Source organism: Equus caballus, chromosome 13, assembly GCF_041296265.1.
Source record: "Equus caballus isolate H_3958 breed thoroughbred chromosome 13, TB-T2T, whole genome shotgun sequence".
NCBI classification, from domain to species: Eukaryota; Metazoa; Chordata; class Mammalia; order Perissodactyla; family Equidae; genus Equus; species Equus caballus.
In genome coordinates this window covers 34,043,533-34,061,448 of record NC_091696.1, presented here as the reverse complement: position 1 = coordinate 34,061,448, position 17,916 = coordinate 34,043,533, and the positions used below count along the sequence as shown (strand labels likewise).

The 17,916-nt window shown below is 40.4% G+C and overlaps 1 protein-coding gene across 16 annotated transcripts in view; it reads left to right on the top strand.

Moving 5' to 3' along the window:
• Positions 1–6,907: 6,907 nt before the first annotated feature.
• TNRC6A (trinucleotide repeat containing adaptor 6A) overlaps positions 6,908–17,916 on the top strand; it is a 101,352-nt gene continuing 90,343 nt past the window's right edge. For 8 of the 16 annotated variants that reach the window (XR_011424708.1, XR_011424707.1, XM_070232080.1 and 5 more), the window contains exons 1-2: positions 6,908–7,385; positions 7,740–7,787. Coding sequence is in view for 6 of the 16 variants with exons in the window: in XM_070232080.1 (XP_070088181.1) it covers positions 7,381–7,385; positions 7,740–7,787 (53 nt within the window). In the remaining 10 variants the exon portion in view is untranslated. The remainder of the gene's footprint in view (positions 7,386–7,739; positions 7,788–17,916) is intronic. The other 8 variants (XM_070232085.1, XM_023616100.2, XM_070232086.1 and 5 more) reach the window with 4 other exon arrangements.

Sequence of the window (17,916 nt, the reverse complement as noted above, 5' to 3'; positions counted from 1 at the left end):
ACAGAGAATCTCAGGGAAGGCTTGCCAAAGGAGGTAACATTTGAACTTGGCTTTGAAGTGGGAGTTTGTTAGGTAGACATAATAGGAAAGGGGTTCCCCTCAGAGGAAATAACATGTGCAAGTCGTATAGGCATTGAAAAACAAGAGAAGATAGCAACAATTCAATAGCACTGGAACACAAAATAGAAATTCTAAGAAATGGGGCAGATCAGGTAGTAAGAGTTCTCGAACAGCCTTTCATACTAGGCAAGGGTTTCAGTAGCGTTCTATAGAATACAGAGATCCATTCAAAAATTTTAAGCAGCTGCAAGACCTGATCAGATTTACTTGTTAGAAAGATAATTGTGGTGGCATTGTGGATATTTGGATAGAGGGAGGTGAGCAAAGCATGGAAAAATCACTCCTTCACTTAATAGGTATTATTAAGGGCCTAATTTTTACTAGGCATTGTGCTAGATGCTGCAGATACAGGAGAATAAGACAGATATGGTCCTTGCGCTGCTGGAGCTTACAAAGACTCGGGAGAATCAAAGACTAAACAAACAATGACAGAAATACTGCATCACAAATGTAATCATGCTATGAAGACGAAGTAGAGGATACCTTTAGAATATGTAACTGGGAGACCTAATGGCGTCAAGGCAGGTGGTGGTCAGAAGAGTCTTTCCTAAGGAAGTTACACAGGGGTTGAGAGCTGAAGGATGGTGGGGAGCAGTCTGAGTGAAGGTCTTAGAAAATGAAAGAGCCCTGCTATTGTTTGGAGCCTGTGAGCGAGGGGAGTGAGTGGAGATAACATTGGGGAGACACTGAAGACCATGTTAAAGATATTAGGCTTTGAATCAAGAGCCCCGGAAAGCCTTTGAATTATTTTAAGCTGGAGAGTAAGCTGAGTAAGTTTTCATTTTCAGAAAAATCACTGAGGCTGCTCTATGGAGAATGGTTTCAAGAGGCGAAGAGTGAATGTGTACAATGCCAGCAAGGATGTGGAGCAAGCAGAACTCTTCCTGGGATAGCAAATGGAGCCTGGTGTCACCATTTTAGAAGCATTTTATAGCTTCTTATATAGTTATGTATACACTTATCCTGTGACTCAGTAATATAAATATTCCTAGCTATTTATCCAAGAGAAATAAAAACATATGTCTACTGTCCACAAAAAGACTTGTACAAGAATGTTCATAGCAGCTTTATCCATAATAGCCCCAAACTGGAATCAACCCAAATGTCAGTGAACAGGAGGATGGTAAACAAACTGTGGTACATTCATTCAATGGAATACTTCTCAATAATAAAAAGGAATGAACTTCTGAGACATGCAACAACGTGAAGGACTCTCACGGATGTTATGTTCAGCAAGAGAAGCCAGACACAAAAGGATATGTATGGGATGACTTCATTTATATGAGGTTCTAGAACAGATAGTACTAATTTACAGTGATAGAAATCAGAAAAGTGGTTTCCTGGTGTTGGGGGCGGGCGCAGGGAGCAGATGAGTGATGGAAAGTGGCCAAAGGGAATTTCCTGGGGGTCATGGAAGTGTTCCAAAAATTGATTGCGGCAGTGTTCCATGGGTGTATTTATTTGTCAAAACTCATTGAATTTTTCACTTCAAATGTGTGTTCTTCATTGTATGTAAACTATGCCACAACCAGAAAAAAAGAAGAAGAAAAGAATCTGTGGAGTTTTCAGGGTGTACTGGGGGTGGCAGTGGAGAAGCAGAGGAAGGAAAGAATGGGAGTGAAGTTCAGATCGGAAACAAAATAACTTATTGATGCACCGATGAGGGAGAGGACGGAATCAAAACTGACCCTTAGGTTTCTGGGCGGGGAAGCTTAGTGACTGGTATTGGTATACTGACCTGGGGAAAACTGGCCCTTTGGGGGCAGGTTTGCGTGTGGTGGGGAGAGATGGACAGAGAAGGAATAAGGAGGCTAAATTTTGACCTGTCAGTTTGTGTGGCATCCTGTGGCCCCATTATGCTACACTTAATCCTACCTTTCTAGATTCTTCACTGGAGTATCAGACTTCCTTAGGACTCCTTCCTCTGCTCTTTTCTCTCTCCATAGCAATGGTTCTCAACAAAGTAATACTTTACCTCCACTCCCCACAGAGGGTTGGGGAAACCACTGAAATGCATTCGGTTGTCACAAAAAGGTGGGGGGTTTGCTATGACGATTCAGTGGATAGATGCCATGGATGCCGGACAGCAATGGTCCCACGAAATGGAGAATTGCCCCGCTCGCTCGAAATTCACATAGGCAAAAGGCATGTTTATAATTATCTGAGGACCTAACACCTTACTTTTTCAGTTTTAATATACCCTGAATTTCCCGTAACGCAATTACCATATAAATTGAGGGAGAATTGTTTTCTAGTTGTTCGGAACTTGACCGAGAGTTGTTCTCTATTCCAGGTAAATTACGTCTCCAACATCACGATCGTTCTTGGTGTGTGAGTAATCAGTTCCACACTGCTGCGCCATTCTGCATTTGTAGGAGTGATTCTGCACATAGGCGTCAGCATCTGCCTACTTTACTGTTTTCCAGTGTAGACATTCCCGAACATTTACATAGTGAAAGGCACTTTATTATACTTACTTTTCTTTTCTTTCTCCTTTATATCAGAGATAAGTCATTACAATTGTTTTTAAGTCATGTGTGAGGTAGATTATATTTTCTATGATTCTATATTTTCTATGATTATCATGTTGGGATAATGAGGGGTAGTGTTACAAAATATTTCTCATCAAAAGGGGCTGCAGGGGCTAATATGGTTGAGAAAAGCAGATCTGCAATGTAGTGGTTAGTGATCTGGGCTCTGGAGCCGAATGGCTTGGTTTTACCAGTTACTATTTAGGTGACCTTGGGCAAGTTAATTATTGTCATCTGTAAAACGAGTATAACATCCCTCCTTCATAGGGCTGTGTGAGGACAACAATAATAATTAGTTAACATTTGTAAAGCACTTAGAACAGTTTATTACTGGCACACAAGTATCAAATAAATTTTAGTTAGATAAAATAAATATACTCTCTCCAGGAAATCGCACTCATGTTTATGTGTTCAATTTCCATTTATACATTATTGTGGAAAATTTTCTAAATTTAAAAATATTTTGCATCAGCTTTGCCTACAAAAATACATATACATCTCAAGATGGCATTTGGTAGAGACTTGGGAGAAAAATATGCTTTTCTTTGATGTATATAATTTTCCAAGTATTAGACGAGTCATTCACCCTTCTCAGTAAGATAAAGAAGAGAGGGTTGGAGAACATTTATGTTCTGGTAAAATCAGAAACCAAAGGAACAAAGAACCCAAGGAAGAAAGACAAGTGGAGAAAAGGTCTCATTTAGGCTTAAATTTGTGCAGCATCTGTTTCTTATTATGCTCAGTAAGAAGCAAGAAGCTTCCTGAGATAGTTAGAGATTCTTTGCAAGCTATTCCATAAAAAGTTATTGTAGGAAAGGCATTTAACGTTATATACAAATTCTTGAACTGTAAACTTCAACCATGAGGCATGCGAAATATTCTAATATTCACTTAATCTAGGGAATATGCTTGTTGTAGGAAATGGCTTTGCTTACACAAATGAGCTGAGTGAATGAAACCCATTACTCTACAGAGGACCTTGTTTCTGGTTTGTTCCTAAGTGACTAGACAAGCAAAATAAAAATGGCGGCTCCACTGGATGTAAAGCCAAATATAATATGAAGCCTGTTTTCATTGACAATGAGGACGCACAAATTTAAACCTCCAGCCCAAAACCCTTCCCCTGCTGTTCCCTGGGTCCTGAGTTGGCTGCCCCCATCCTTCAGCTCTCAAGTGAAGCTTTACATTTTCAAAAAAACCTTCTTCGACCATATAATCTATGTCATACTCCTTTGTTTTCACACTTTCTTAGAGCAACAGTTCTTTCCTTCTGTGCACTTGTCATAGTTTGTACTTACACAGTTCATCGTTTGCTTAAAAAAATCTGTCTGCCACATTAGACTTAATCCATCAGAGAAGTTCCTCATGAGTGCCAAAAAACTGGGCCCTAGTACAGTTCCTAGCACACAGTAGGTTCTCAATAAATATTTGCTGCAAGGGCAAATTATCGTTTTGGCATTCTGGGGTACACAGGTGAGATATGGGCTAAAGATAGGAATGTGAGAGTCATCTCCAGTTAAACAGTATTTAAACACAGGAGAATGGATGAGATCACCCATCCTGAGAAGAAAGTGGAGATGAGACAGGTAAAGTCTGGAACAGAGCCTTGGGGATCTCCAACATTTAATTATTATAAAGCAAGAGATGCTGGCAAAGGAAACAAAAATAGGAATGGCTAGAGGGGTAAAAAGAAATTCAGGAGAATGTGCCACTAAGACAGCCAGGAAAACTAGACCTTCCTGAGAAGGTGGGAGCAGTCAGTTGTGGCAAATACAGCTAAGAAATAAATCAAGATCAGAATAGAAATGTTACCACTGAGTTCATGGCTTCAAGGTCGTTCGTGACCTTGATAAGAGTGATTTTGGGGGAGGGGTGGGAGATGTCAGCTCAGAGTGGGGTGGGAAAGGAGGTGAGCAGCTGAAAGCAGCTGGAGTAGAACACTTCTTCAAGAAGGTTTGCTGTGAAGGAGAACAAAACAATGAAGCTGGAGAGGAATGAAGCATCAACAAAGTTGGTTTTGTTTTGTTTGCATTTTTTTAGTGGAAATTACTAGAATATGTTTGTATGGTGATGGGATATGTTCGATATAAAGAGAGACTAATTACTGAAAAAGAGAAAGAATGACAAGAAGAGAAGATCCCTTAGTAGGTTCCTGAGAAGGAGTCAGTGCTGAGCTTATATTGTCATTCTTCTTTGACCTACCCCTATGCACCAAGTTTAAGTAAGAGAGAATTTAAAAAGTGATTAGTATGACTTCATAACGCAGCCGTGGAGGGGTCATATGGGACATGTCAAACCACTCTGGAAAGAACTTCAAGAAATCATATCTTCTCAGCTTCCTTGGGGCTGGGAATTAGTTCCAGAGTTTCTCAATCTTGTGCTGTTGGCGTTTTGGTTCACTCTTCTTCTTCTTTTTTTTTTTTTGAGGAAGATTAGCCCTGAGCTAACATCTGCTGCCAATCCTCCTCTTTTTTCTGAGGAAGACTGGCCCTGAGCTAACATCCGTGCCCATCTTCCTCTACTTTATATGTGGGACGCCTACCACAGCATGGCTTGCCGAGCAGTGCCATGTCCGCACCCGGGATCCGAACCTGTGAACCGCGGGCCGCCAAAGCAGAAAGTGTGCACTTAACCACTGCGCTACCAGGCCAGCCCCATGGTTCAAATACTCTTGTGTTGTAGGAGACTGTCTTGTGCATTGTAGGATGCTTAGCAGAATCCCTGGCCTCTACCCACTAGATATCAGTAGCATCCAGTTGTGACAACCAAAAACCAGACATTGCTAAATGTCCTTTGGGGTGTGGATGTGTGCAAAATCTCCCCAATTGAGAACCGTTGAGTTATTCAAACTTACAAAAGTCTAATAAATAGAATCAACTAATCTTACCTGTGTAAATGTTGATAAATACTACTGTTTTTATTGCCTTATGCTGTTGTGGAAAATTATTCATAAACCTGCTATGAAAATATATTCTGCTATACATACATGTCAGTATTTTTTAACTCCTAAAGAGATACTATAACACAATTTTTAACATTTTAAGTAGAAAGAACAATAAAAGAAAACCAAACCAAATACATGTATGGATGAATCGACCTTAGGGATGATGGCAGGAAACAGAAAGTCACTAGCATTTACGGATGCCCCTACATTTTACATTTTGTAAACTTAACTTAAAACCCCTTTTTTTTTTGACATGCTCATTGTACAAAAATGAAACCAAACCCCCCCCCCCCCCAAAAGCCAGATGCATTAAGAGAAGAAAATTAAAAACCTCATAACGTGATCAATTAACATTTTGGAGCATAGGCTTTAGGACTTGCTGTGCATCCATCCATTCATTCATTCATTAATTTACTTATTACACATCTCTCAGAGGACAGGGACTGGGCAGTCAAGATTTTGTGTCTTTTTAATGGGAGACACTTGGGCATGTTTTCAAGCCAGTGGAAGGACCATTTAGAAAAAGGAAAATGGGATGATGCAGAGTGAGATTTCTGAGAAGAAATGAATTTTAAGCAGAGGAGGAATTATCTTTAAGAAAAAAAAAGCGTTGTGAGAGGATAGAAAGAATATGCAAATATTACACAGGAGTATATGTATCTGATTGTATCTACATGTATGTATATTGCTGTATCTACCTGTAGATATGTATGTATCTACATGTAGGTATTTTTTAACTTTACACGTTTGTATCTTACTGTGTCTACATGTTTCTCACCATGTGAGCTACTTTGGAATGTGCTTTTTCACCTATTCTATTGTAACCATTTTCCCCATTCCGTCACTCTTCCTCCACATCATTTTTACAGTTCCCTAACGCATGCCAGGAGTTCAGCCACCTCCTAATGTTGGACATTTTAGCCGTTTACAATTTTTCACCATCATCAATGCTGGGACTTAATATCTTGGTGGTGAAAAATTTGTAGATATCCCGGGTTATTTATTTTCTGAATGGAAATTTGGGCAAGTGGAATTGCCGAGTCAAATGGTCTGCAAAATTCGGTAGCTAAAAATCGCTTTTCAACCTCACGGCTCGCCTCAGGTACGCGTTCTTTACCTGAGGAGGAAACACAGAAGCAGAGGGGTTAAATAACTGGCCCAAGGTCAAAAATAATTAGAAGTGATGAATTTCAAAAACCACGCGGGCTCATCATGCTGCGGCAGGGATAGTATTTGCGGTTCACGGATTTTTCTTTCTTTCTTTCTTTCTTTTTTTCTGGCGTGTTTCAGTGGGGGAGGGGCCGGCTGGCAGGGAAGGAAACTTGTGTCGCAGCAAAGAAGGAGGACGGGAGGGACTCGAGTCAGATCAGAGCCGGCCGCGGCGAGAAAGGCTGGGCTCGAGGCTCGGCTGGTCCCCCAGCCGCTCTGCGGGGCGCCTCGGAAGCTGTGACCCCCCAACAGGGGGGTCCGGCTGGGGGTCGCGCGCCGCGCCCCGGCGGTTGCCAAGGGCCTGCCCCATCTGCAGGTCCAGTTGCTAGGGCCTCCATCTTGAGGCCACCGGCCGCGGCGCCCCCGGAAGAGGTTGCCGAGCGGGGCATTCACTTCCGGTCTGGGGCCTGCGGCGGCGGTGGCGGCGGCGGCGGCAGCGGCGGCAGCGGCGGCAGCGGGTCGGTGTAGAAAATGGCGCTGGTGCAGCGGCTCGGGCCTCTCCCCGCGGCGCTGCGGAGGGCTTGAGGCTCGCGAGCCTCACTCGCCGCGCCCCACTTGCTCGTGCACTTTACACACATGAGGTGAGCGGGGCGGGGGTCCTCCCTCCGGGCGGGCGGAGCCTCGGGCGCTGCCGCAGGGCCCGCGACCGCGGACGGCGGCGGCGGCGCCAGGCGTCCCGGAGACCTCGGGCCTGGGCGGGGGGCGCGGGCGGCGCCGCTGCGGAGGCCGGCGGGAGGCCCGGAGGGGCCGCGCTGCGCCGCGGGGGCCGGGCCGGGGGCCGCGCGGGCCGCCCGCAGTCCGGGCTGCAGCCCCGCAGCTTTGCGAGCCCCCCCGGGCTCCCCTGCCGCCCCTCCCCCATCCGGCCCCGGCGCGAGCCTCTGCCGCAGCAGCTCCGTTTCACGCGCATCTCTCTCTCTCTCTTTTTCTTGTTCCAGAGAATTGGAAGCTAAAGCTACCAAAGACGTAGAAAGGAATCTTAGCAGGTAAGATGGGCGAGCTCTTCGTCTGTCGCCCCGTGAATCGTGTCTTTCCACTCTGGTTCGCCCTTTCTGGGTTTAGAAGTTCCCCGGTGTCATTTTCTCTCGCACGCAGGGGACAGGCATTCGGCAGAAGAGGCCAGAGGGAATATTGCATGGAGCGATTGCGGGGAGATGCGTAATTACGCATGTGTTTCTTTCTTTGGGGGCAAAAAACAGCGAAAAGCAATTCTTGTAAACTTAGTTAAAGCATTCTCAGCCTTTTAGAATTTAATTAGGGGACTTGTGTATTAATTACTATTGTAAATGGTTGCAGGCATTGTGTGACTCATGATTGAGGCCGCCCTTATGGCGGGCTGTCAAACTGTTTTGGCTTCCCCGTTATTACTTTGTAACTCAAATTGTTGCCTTTATAAAAAGATACTATGTGTTCGCATTTTTTCCAACACATTGTAGTCGGCCGGGTTCTGTTGCACTGGAAACAGTTTTGCCCTTGAACTTCACCAAGCATAAACTGCGTTTTGTTTTCTTTTGAAACTGCATTTGTGTCTACGTTCGGTGTGTGTTCTTTTTATCAGCTGGTAAAATAATTAAAATCTGTTCCCAGTAAGTGGTTATCGTTCCTTTGGGGCCTAAGTGCTTTTGCACTGGTAACTTAAATCTTCTCCACAAAGGGAGTTTTTTTTGTTTTTTAAACGATGCCTTTATGGAAATGTTCAGCGTTATTGAGCTGTAATTGCTTAAGCATCAGGGCATTGCACTGTACTTAACTCTTTTTCACATTCATGTTGTCTTACAGTCTTTTCCTTTCTTATTCGCCTTTTTTTTTTTTGCATCATACTGGGACACTCTGAGAAACTTCTGGATTAATTTAATCAGTGAGCAGCTTTCACTAGGATAGAATAAAATGAAATTTCTCCTGTCTCAGTTCTTAATGTAATTCGTGCTTCGTGACTGTTTTTAGGTTTATGTTGAGGTTATTAACACTCACAAATCAAATCATGTGAATATTTTTCACCACATAGAATCATTCCAAATTGCTGGTCTTTTGAGTTTTATAGCTATTAATCTGTTAAAGTGATCATTAAAGAATCTATTCAGTTAGTGAAGGATGGGCGTTATTGGCTTACCAAATAAGAGATTTTTTTGTTAGAGTAATTACGGCATTATTTAAAGGAAATTAAGCTTGACATCACTGACTAAATAACTGTTCGTTGGACATTTAACTAAGTTTTGTTGTCAGAACCTATTAAAGATTTGTTAAGATATGAAACCATTAAAGAAAACAGGTTGAGTTTTTAAGGTGTAATTTCATTAGCCGCAAGGAGCTTGGAGTTTGGGTCTATTTCTTCTATTTTTGCTTTGTCAGGTAACTATATCAGTATAATTCCTATGGAGGTATTCTGAGACTTGATTAAAAATTGTCTCTACCACAGGTATAATTTTTATATGCTATTACAGTTGGATAGAGCTTGAGGTTTCTGTATCAGAGTTTGAACCCTGGCTCTGCCACTTACAATATGACCTTGACTTGGCAAATCACTTAGCCTCTCTGTGCCTAATCTATAAAACGAGAGGTTTGGGCCAGCCAGTTGCTAAGTCTGTAGGCCCTTGGGTTATATAAAAGGAAGTCACATAAAGGCCTCGGAAATCTAGTAGGCAGACTAAGAAGTATTAAATAAATAACACAGGGTAAATGATGTAGGGGTCAAAAGAAGATACCCTCCCCTTCATATACTTGAGGATCTTCAGTTGATCAGAAGGAACGAAAAAGAAAAATACTTGTCAAGGAGGTTACGAGGCAGTGTGTGCTAAGAACCGTAAGAGGGGAACATTTCCTAAAGGTTAAAAGTGTTCTGAGGAGGGAGAGATGTGATTAGATGGGCAAATGCTTCATTTCAACTCTCTCTAGCTCCATGCTTCCTTTTTCCCAGATAAGAAGAGCCTGTCTGACTTTACACGTTTGTGCTCTCCCCAGGAAGTCAAGGCAGTATTCTGTATTCATTTAGTAAACATTTCTTGAGCATCTTTCATGTTCCAAATGCAAAACTAGGCACTAGGGAGGGGAAGAACGGAAGCAGGTAAATTTATTGAATGTTTACTATCTGCCTGACGCTCTTTTCTGAAGACTTTACGTGGACTCATCTGGTCCCTGGAACACTCTGAGGTGGGTATTATTATTATCCGTGTTTTACAGATGAAGAATTTGAGGCACAAAGAGGTTAGGTAACTTTTAGGAGTCCACACCACTGGTAATTAATTGGAGGAGCTGTCAAGCTTTGGACTATATTGTATTGTCTCTTACTAGAGGCATGGTTCTTTACCTTGAAAAATTTGAAAATCTCTTTGGGGAGGCTGAACTCACAGATACGTGCAATTTTTCTAGATTAGAGTTTCTCAACCTGGGCACTGTTGACATTGCAGTTTAGATAATTTATTATTGTGAAGTCTGTGCATTGTGGGATGCTCAGCAGTGTCTGAGGACTCTCCACTGAGTTCTGACAGTCAAAAATATCTTCAGATATGCCCTATGTCCCGTGGAGGGCAAAAATCACCCCCACTTGAGAACCACTGTTTTAAATCTTTCTATTTCCTGATGATAACCAAAGATTTGGATTTTTAACGTGAAATCTTTAAATGTTAAATTTACCATCTTTTAATGGGAGTTCACACCCCATTGTGTGGACCCTCAGTTTGGAAACTCTATCTCTGAATGTCAGAGATGTATTGCGATTCTCCTTTTCCTCTGCTAAGCTGCAAATCCTCCTCAAGACGGTGTGCCAGGTAGCCAGTGCCATTTAAACAAAATTGGCACAAGGGATAAATTAGTTTACCACCCTAGGTAAACTATCTTTCTTAGTTCACTATTGGCCATTAAAATTGCTACTTGATGTCAGTGTCCTGGGCATGCAAAAGAGGGAACTATAATGTCTACATGGGAGTGATCACCGATTGAACTGAACTTTAAAGAATGGAGTCAGTGTTGAAAGGCAGAGAAGAGAGTAGTGTAAGAACAGCAGCAGAAATAAAGGCGCAAAATCCAGAAAGTATAGGGAATTTGTAAATAACAGTGAGTAGTTCTGTTGGATTGGCATATAAGGGTGGGGACAGCTGTAGAGATTCCTGAATATCAGGTTGAGGACTTTTTGCCTAGATCTTTAGATAGTGGGGAGCTCTTGGATGTTTTGGGTTGGGTAGTGATATGATAGAATAGTAACAACTAGTGATCTAGGCATGACCTGAATTAAAGTGGGGGCAGAAAAGGGTGACAGTAGAAGATACTGAGGAAGTGGAATCTGGGATTTGGCAGCTAACTAATCTGGGATTAGTTGTGAGAGGAGTCCAGATACACAGGGGTCTTGGGTGAACGGCAGATTGACCTACCCTATGAACAGGTCAGAACAGAAATAGGAGTTTGTGTAGAGAAGATGATGTTACATTTTCCAGTTGTAAAAAATCTCTTCTAACACAACTGATCTAATTTTAAAAAATATTTCGGAGGCCAAAGCTATAGAATCATTGAGTATTTAGAGCTGGACCATAATGTTAAATAGAGACCAGCCAGTAGTCTGCCCCATTCATTTTACAAATGAGAAAACTGTGGTTGAGACAGATCCAGTAACTTAGTCAAGGTTATATCTTCTAACAAGTGACAGAGTTGGGATTCAGACAGGCCTTTTGATTCTAACTATAGGGTTCTTCCAACTATGCAGTATTTTATTTTATACTGCACTATAGAAAAAAGATAACTTTGACTTCCCCGGTCTGAAAATGAAGAACAATGGTCTTAACCATATTTTGTGCCTACTCCAGTAATGAATTTACTGTAATGTAGGGTATATTGTCTAAAGCAGAAGTTACATGCTTCATGTTATGCTGATTCTTTTTTCTCCCAAACTCAATTATTAAATGCCATTATACAATAAAAGTTGTTAAAGATGATGCAGTACCATACAGTGTAGCATCTAAACTGGGACAGCTTTGTCTGAGACACTTGTGCCTGGGGCAAATGCTATTAAATGAGAAAAGACGAGGGACAACAGGAGTAAACCAGGGAATTAGTTCTCTCAGATAAGGTGGACCGGCTCTTGCCGTTCATCAACCTTTATCTGAAAGAAAAAGTGATCTTGTGATTTTGTTAAGCTTCTCTGTTGCTTTCCTGTGATGTGGTTTGTAGGCCAGCAAATTCATACCGGTAAGTTTCTTTCTAGCCTAATTTGGCAGCTGTGTGGTAAATTAATTGATAAAATAAATGCATCACAAACTGTAAGCTTAATTTTAAAGTGTGTAACAACCCTCTGTGGTAAACTTAAATATAAACATGATTAAAAAATCTGAATATCAGTCTATAATCTCTTGTGAATTCTGGCATCTGAAGTACGTCTGCAAGTATAAAGTCCTTTACGGATCTGTTTTATGACAACCTCAAAAGTATTGGCCGAGTCTGGAGAGGTTAAAACAGACGTGTGCCGTATGTATTCTTCTCAGACTCACTTATGAGAAGTCTCTCGCTCAAAATCAAGAAAATATCCTCCCATTTAAAATTTTTAAAAAATCATTCTAACCATCAGCAAAGTAGAAAGAATAGTGCATAGAATACCTGTATCTCTCTCTGGGTTTACCGATTAGTGTTTTGCCACATTTCTTTTATCATGCCACTTCACCCCTAAAGAAGACAACCTGTATCTCCCAAGAACAAAGGCATTCTCCATAACAACAGTTAACTTATCACGCCGGGGAACTTTAACTTTGTTACAATGCTATTCGATCCATATTCAAACTGTTTCAATAATATCTTTTCAGATGTTCTTATCCCTCAATTCCTTAATCCAGGGTTTAGTTTTCTTGCCTGTAATTTCATTACATCAGGAACAGTACCTTATCCTTTTCTTCTCCTTTCGTGACGTTGACATTTTGGAATAGTCCTGACTAGTTTCTGCAGGCTTCAATTTGGATTTGTCTGATCATTTCTGTATGATTAGATTCAGGTTAAACCTTTTTGGCAGGAACATCACAGAAGTGATGTGTTTGTTCTGAGGGCATCACATCAGGCTCCCTCCCCCACCATTTTTAAGCAAATTAACAGGAAGTTTACCCAGTACTTTTGCCTTTACACTAACTAATGTTTCTTTCATTTTAGGATATGCCAAACAATTAGTTTAAACTAAGATAAAATTTTAAAGGGTTGCTAGGTCTTCTAATTACAGGTCTTCATGTTTAAATTGATCAATTGTAATGATCGCAGCTTTTTTGAAGATTTATTGTTAGACATAAAAGTTGCTTGTTTTCAGCTTTCATCAGTGATAAACTGGTAACCCTGCTAAGAAAATGAAACATATATCCTGGGCTTGTGATACATGTTTTTAAAAAGAATGCCCCATTGAAGTTAGAGTGGCATTGTGCCACCAAAACAGGGGTTCTCATCCTGGATTCCACAGAGTGACCATAGATGGTATGAAGTAGTTTGAAAAATTGCATTGTGTGCTTTAAGAAAGATGGTCCTTAGCATTGATCAGATTTCAAAGATTAAGAAACTGTGTTATAGGGAGGATGTCAGAGGAGTGAAATAATATCAATAAAAAGGAGATTTCAAGATTCAAAAGAGAGAAAGTAACATTGACTGTGGCATAGTTTTCTCTTAAAAAAAAAAACTCTGAAAAGAAATATAGTTTAAATTTCCTATGAAGGTGGTCTTATTTTTAAAATCATTTGCATGTTGTGTGTGTGAGTTGGCTATGAAGCAGAAATCCCAGCCTTTCTACTCTTGTAACTAGGGAAAAGCATTTTGAATTTTCAGCAGTAGTATGTTATGTGATGATGACTCAGCTGACTTCCGTTTCAAGTGGAATGTTCAAAACAGATTGAAACCTGGTTAAGGAATTTTATACTTTGAACCTTAGAAGATATTTTCTGCAAACAGCAATTGATTGGATTTTGTATAATAACAAACAAGATTAAGCCGAGTCGCTTGTTTCGCTGTTCTTCCTGGTGGTTTTGAGTCAGCTAGCATTTGTCGTGCAGCTTGCTGCAGTGACACTGAATGCTTTTATAATTTTGACATCTCTGTTTTGGTGACTTCGGTCCCTTCTTTCTCTTATTCTTTTGAAGAATCCCCCTGAAACACAAGGAAATAGTGCTGTGTGGTGCTGAAGTATGCACTGATTTTAAATATATCTTTAAGCATTACAGCTGTTGGATAACTGCCTATACAAAGGATGTCAGAGGAATATGTTTTACTTAATATTCTACTTGTGAATCCCTAGGCAACATGAGGCATATAAGTGAGAATCTTACCATGTAAAGATAGAAAGGGACATAAATGTGCATTCTTTATACTGCTGCAGGTTAATCATCCTCAAGTAACAGTTCTGAGCCTGCCACTCACTATTTCTTAGAACCGTTTGCTGGCTCCCCAGTGACTGAAATTTAAGCGCAAAGACTTGTCTGTGCTCAGCTTATCTCTTTAGTTTTATCCCCTCTACCTCTTGCCCTATCCTCAGCTTCTTCTCTGAAGGTTCCTTCAATTTTTTAAAAACGGCTTTATTGAGATAAAATTCACATACCATAAAATTCACCCTTTTAAAAGTAGACAATTTGGTGGTTTTTAGTACCTTCACAGAGTTGTGCAATCATCATAACTATCTGATTCCAGAACATTTTTATCCCCCCACCTCAAAAAAAAAACCCATATCTATTAACAATCACTTCCCATTCACCCCTCCCCACAGCCCCTGGCAACCACTAATCTGGACTGTCTCTGTGGATTTGCCTATTCTTGACATTTCATATAAATGGAATCATGCAATGTGTGGCCTTTTGTGTCTTGCTTTTTTCACTTAGCATGTTTTCAAGGTTCATCCATGTTGTAGCATATATCCATACTTGTTTTTTTTTTATGGGTGAAAAATATTCCATTGTATAGCTATACCACATTTTGTTCATTCAGTTATCAGTTGATGGGCATTAGGTTTGTTTTCACTTTGGGCCTATTATGAATAATGATGTTATGAGCATTTGTGTACAAGTGTTTGTGTGGGCATAGGTTTTCACTTCTCTTGGGTATATACCTTGGAGTGTAATTGCTGGGGCATATGGTAATACTCCTTAACTTTTTGAGCAACTGCCAGACTGTTTCCAAAGCAGCTGCACCATTTTACATTCCCACCAGCAATGTATGAGTGTTCTGTTTTCTCCACATCCTCACCAACACTTGTTACTGTTCTTTTTTATTGTAGTTATCTTAGTGGGTAGGAAGTGGTATCTCATTGTGGTTTTGATTTGCATTTCCCTAGTGACTAATGATGTTGAGCATCTTTATGTGCTTATTGGCCATTTGTGTATCTGATTTGGTGATATCTTTTTTCAAATCCTGTGCCCATTTAAAAAATTTGGTTATTTTTTTTATTGTTGAGTTGGAAGAATTCTTTATGTATTCTAGATAGAAGTCCTTTATTAGACACATGGTTTACAAATATTTTCTCCCATTCTGTGGGTTGCCTTTTCACTTTCTATTTTCTTTTTTAATTTTTAATTTTTTTTAATTACAGTAACATTGGGTTTTATCACTTTCTTGATGTTGTCCCTTGAAGCATAAAAGTTTTAAGTTTATATGTCCAGTTTACCATCTTAACCATTTTTGAGTATACATTTCAGTGATTATTAAGCACTTTCACAGTTTGTGCCACTATCACCACCATCCATCTCTGCAACTTTTTTCATCTTGCAAAACTGAAACTCTGTACCTATTAGACAATGACTCTCCATTCTCCTTTCAAGCCCTGGCAGCCACCATCCTACTTTGTCCTTATGTACCCCAGCTAAGTGGAATCATAGAGTATTTGTCCTTTTGTGACTGGCTTATTTCACTTGATACAGTATCCTCGAGGTTCATCCATGTTGTAGCATATCAGCCAGTTGATTTTTGTATGTTGATCCTGTATCCTTCAGCTGTGCTAAACTCGTTTATTATTTCTAATAGTCTTTGTGTGTATGTGTCTTCCTCAGGACATTTTATGTATAAGATCATGTCTGTGAATAGAGATAGTTTTATAACTTCCTTTCCAGGCTTGGTGCCTTTTATTTATTTTTCCTTCCTAATTTTTCTGACTAGAACCTATAGTACAATGTTGAATAGAAGGGGCAAGAGCAGACGTTGTCTTCTTTCTAATCTTAGAGGAAAAGCATTGTCTTTTTTTTTTTTTAAGATTTTATTTTTTCCTTTTTCTCCCCAAAGCCCCCTGGTACATAGTTGTATAGTCTTCGTTGTGGGTCCTTCTAGTTGTGGGATGTGGGACGCTGCCTCAGTGTGGTTTGATGAGCAGTGTCATGTCCGCGCCCAGGATTCGAACCAACGAAACACTGGGCCGCCTGCAGCGGAGCACGCAAACTTAACCACTTGGCCACGGGGCCAGCCCCGAAAAGCATTCAGTCTTAACCATTTAGTATGATGTGAACTGTGGGCTTTTTGTAGATGGCCTTTATCAGATTAAGGACATTTCCTTCTATTCCTAGTTTGAGTGTTTTCGTCTTGTCATGAAAGAGTGTTGGATTTTGTCAAATGCTTTTTCTGTGTCTGTTGAGATCATCATGTAGCTTTTGTCCTTTGTTCTATTAATATGTTGTATTACATTGATTGATTTTCGTGTGTTAAACCAACCTTGCATTCCTTGGATAAATCCCACTTGGACATGGTGTATAGTCCTTTTTATATGTTCCTAGATTTGATTTATTAGTCTTTTGTTTGTGGATTTTTGTGTCTGTATTCACAAGGGTTATTGATCTGTAGTTTTCTCTTGTGTCTTTGCCTTCTTTTGGTACATGGTACCTGATTTGGTCTGGTTTGGAATCTGGAATTTAGGTTCTTTAGCTGTTGGTTTGGCATCTACTTCATTCTGCATTGTGCTATAATAATTGTTTTTGTATATTCAGTTCCATTTTCATTTTTTCTTTTTAATTTTTTTCCAGCTTTGTTAAGGTATGATTGACAAGTAAAATCAGTTCCCTCCCCACCCCTCAGCAGTTAGTGTGCTGCCCTTGTGTGGTGTGTTTAATTTTTGTTGAGATATAATTGACATCTAACTTTGTGAAAGTTTAAGGTATACAACATGCTGATTTGATACATTTATATATTGCAGTATGATTACCACTGAAGCATTAGGTAACACCTCTATTGTGTCACATAATTATTTCTTTTTTGTGGAGAGCATTTAAGATCTAGTCTGTTTGCAACTTTGAAGTATATAATGTAGTATTGTTGACTATAATCACTATTGTTTGCATTAGATCTGCAGAACTTATTCCTCTTCTAGTTGCAAGTTGGTACCCTTTAACAACATCTCCCCAATTCCACCACCCTCCAGCCCCTGGTAATCACCATTCTACTCTCCGTTTCTACAAGTTCAGCTTTTTTAGGGTCTGCATATAAATGATATCACACAGTATTTGTGTTTCTCTCTGACTTATTTCACTTAGCATAGTGCCCTCAAAGTCCGTTCATGTTATCACAAATGGCAGAATTTCTTTCTTTCTCATAACTGAGTAATATCCCTGTGTGTGTATATAGATATAAGAAAACACATCTTCATCTATTGATGGACACTTAGGTTATTTCTATATTTTGGCTATTGTGAAGAATGCTGTAATAAACATGGGAGTGCAGGTATGAGTTTTTGATACTCTGTTTTCATTTCCTTTAGATATATACCCAGAAGTGGGATTGCTAGATCATTGGTAGTTGTATTTTTAATTTTTTGAGGAACCTCCATTCTGTTTTGCATAGTAGGTGAACCAATTTACAGTCCCACCAACAGCACACACAGATTCCCTTTCCGCCTGTCCTCGCCAGCGCTTATCTCTTGTCTTCTTGATGATATTCCTTCTAAGAAATATGTCAATTCCATTTTCTACTGCGTGCTCTCCCTTCTTTGTGGCAACCTTAACCTTAGCCCAGTGCACTGTTTTGTACCTAGTCTCTTGGAGCTACCATTTAGTATACACTCAGTATGTGCATCTGTTAAGCACTTCCTCTGCATTACCTAATTTGATCTTCACAACAGCCCTTTGAGGGAGGTACAATTTGAGGGAGACCTCTTTGTAAACGAGGAGTTGGAGACTTTAGAGAATTAAACAAGTTGCT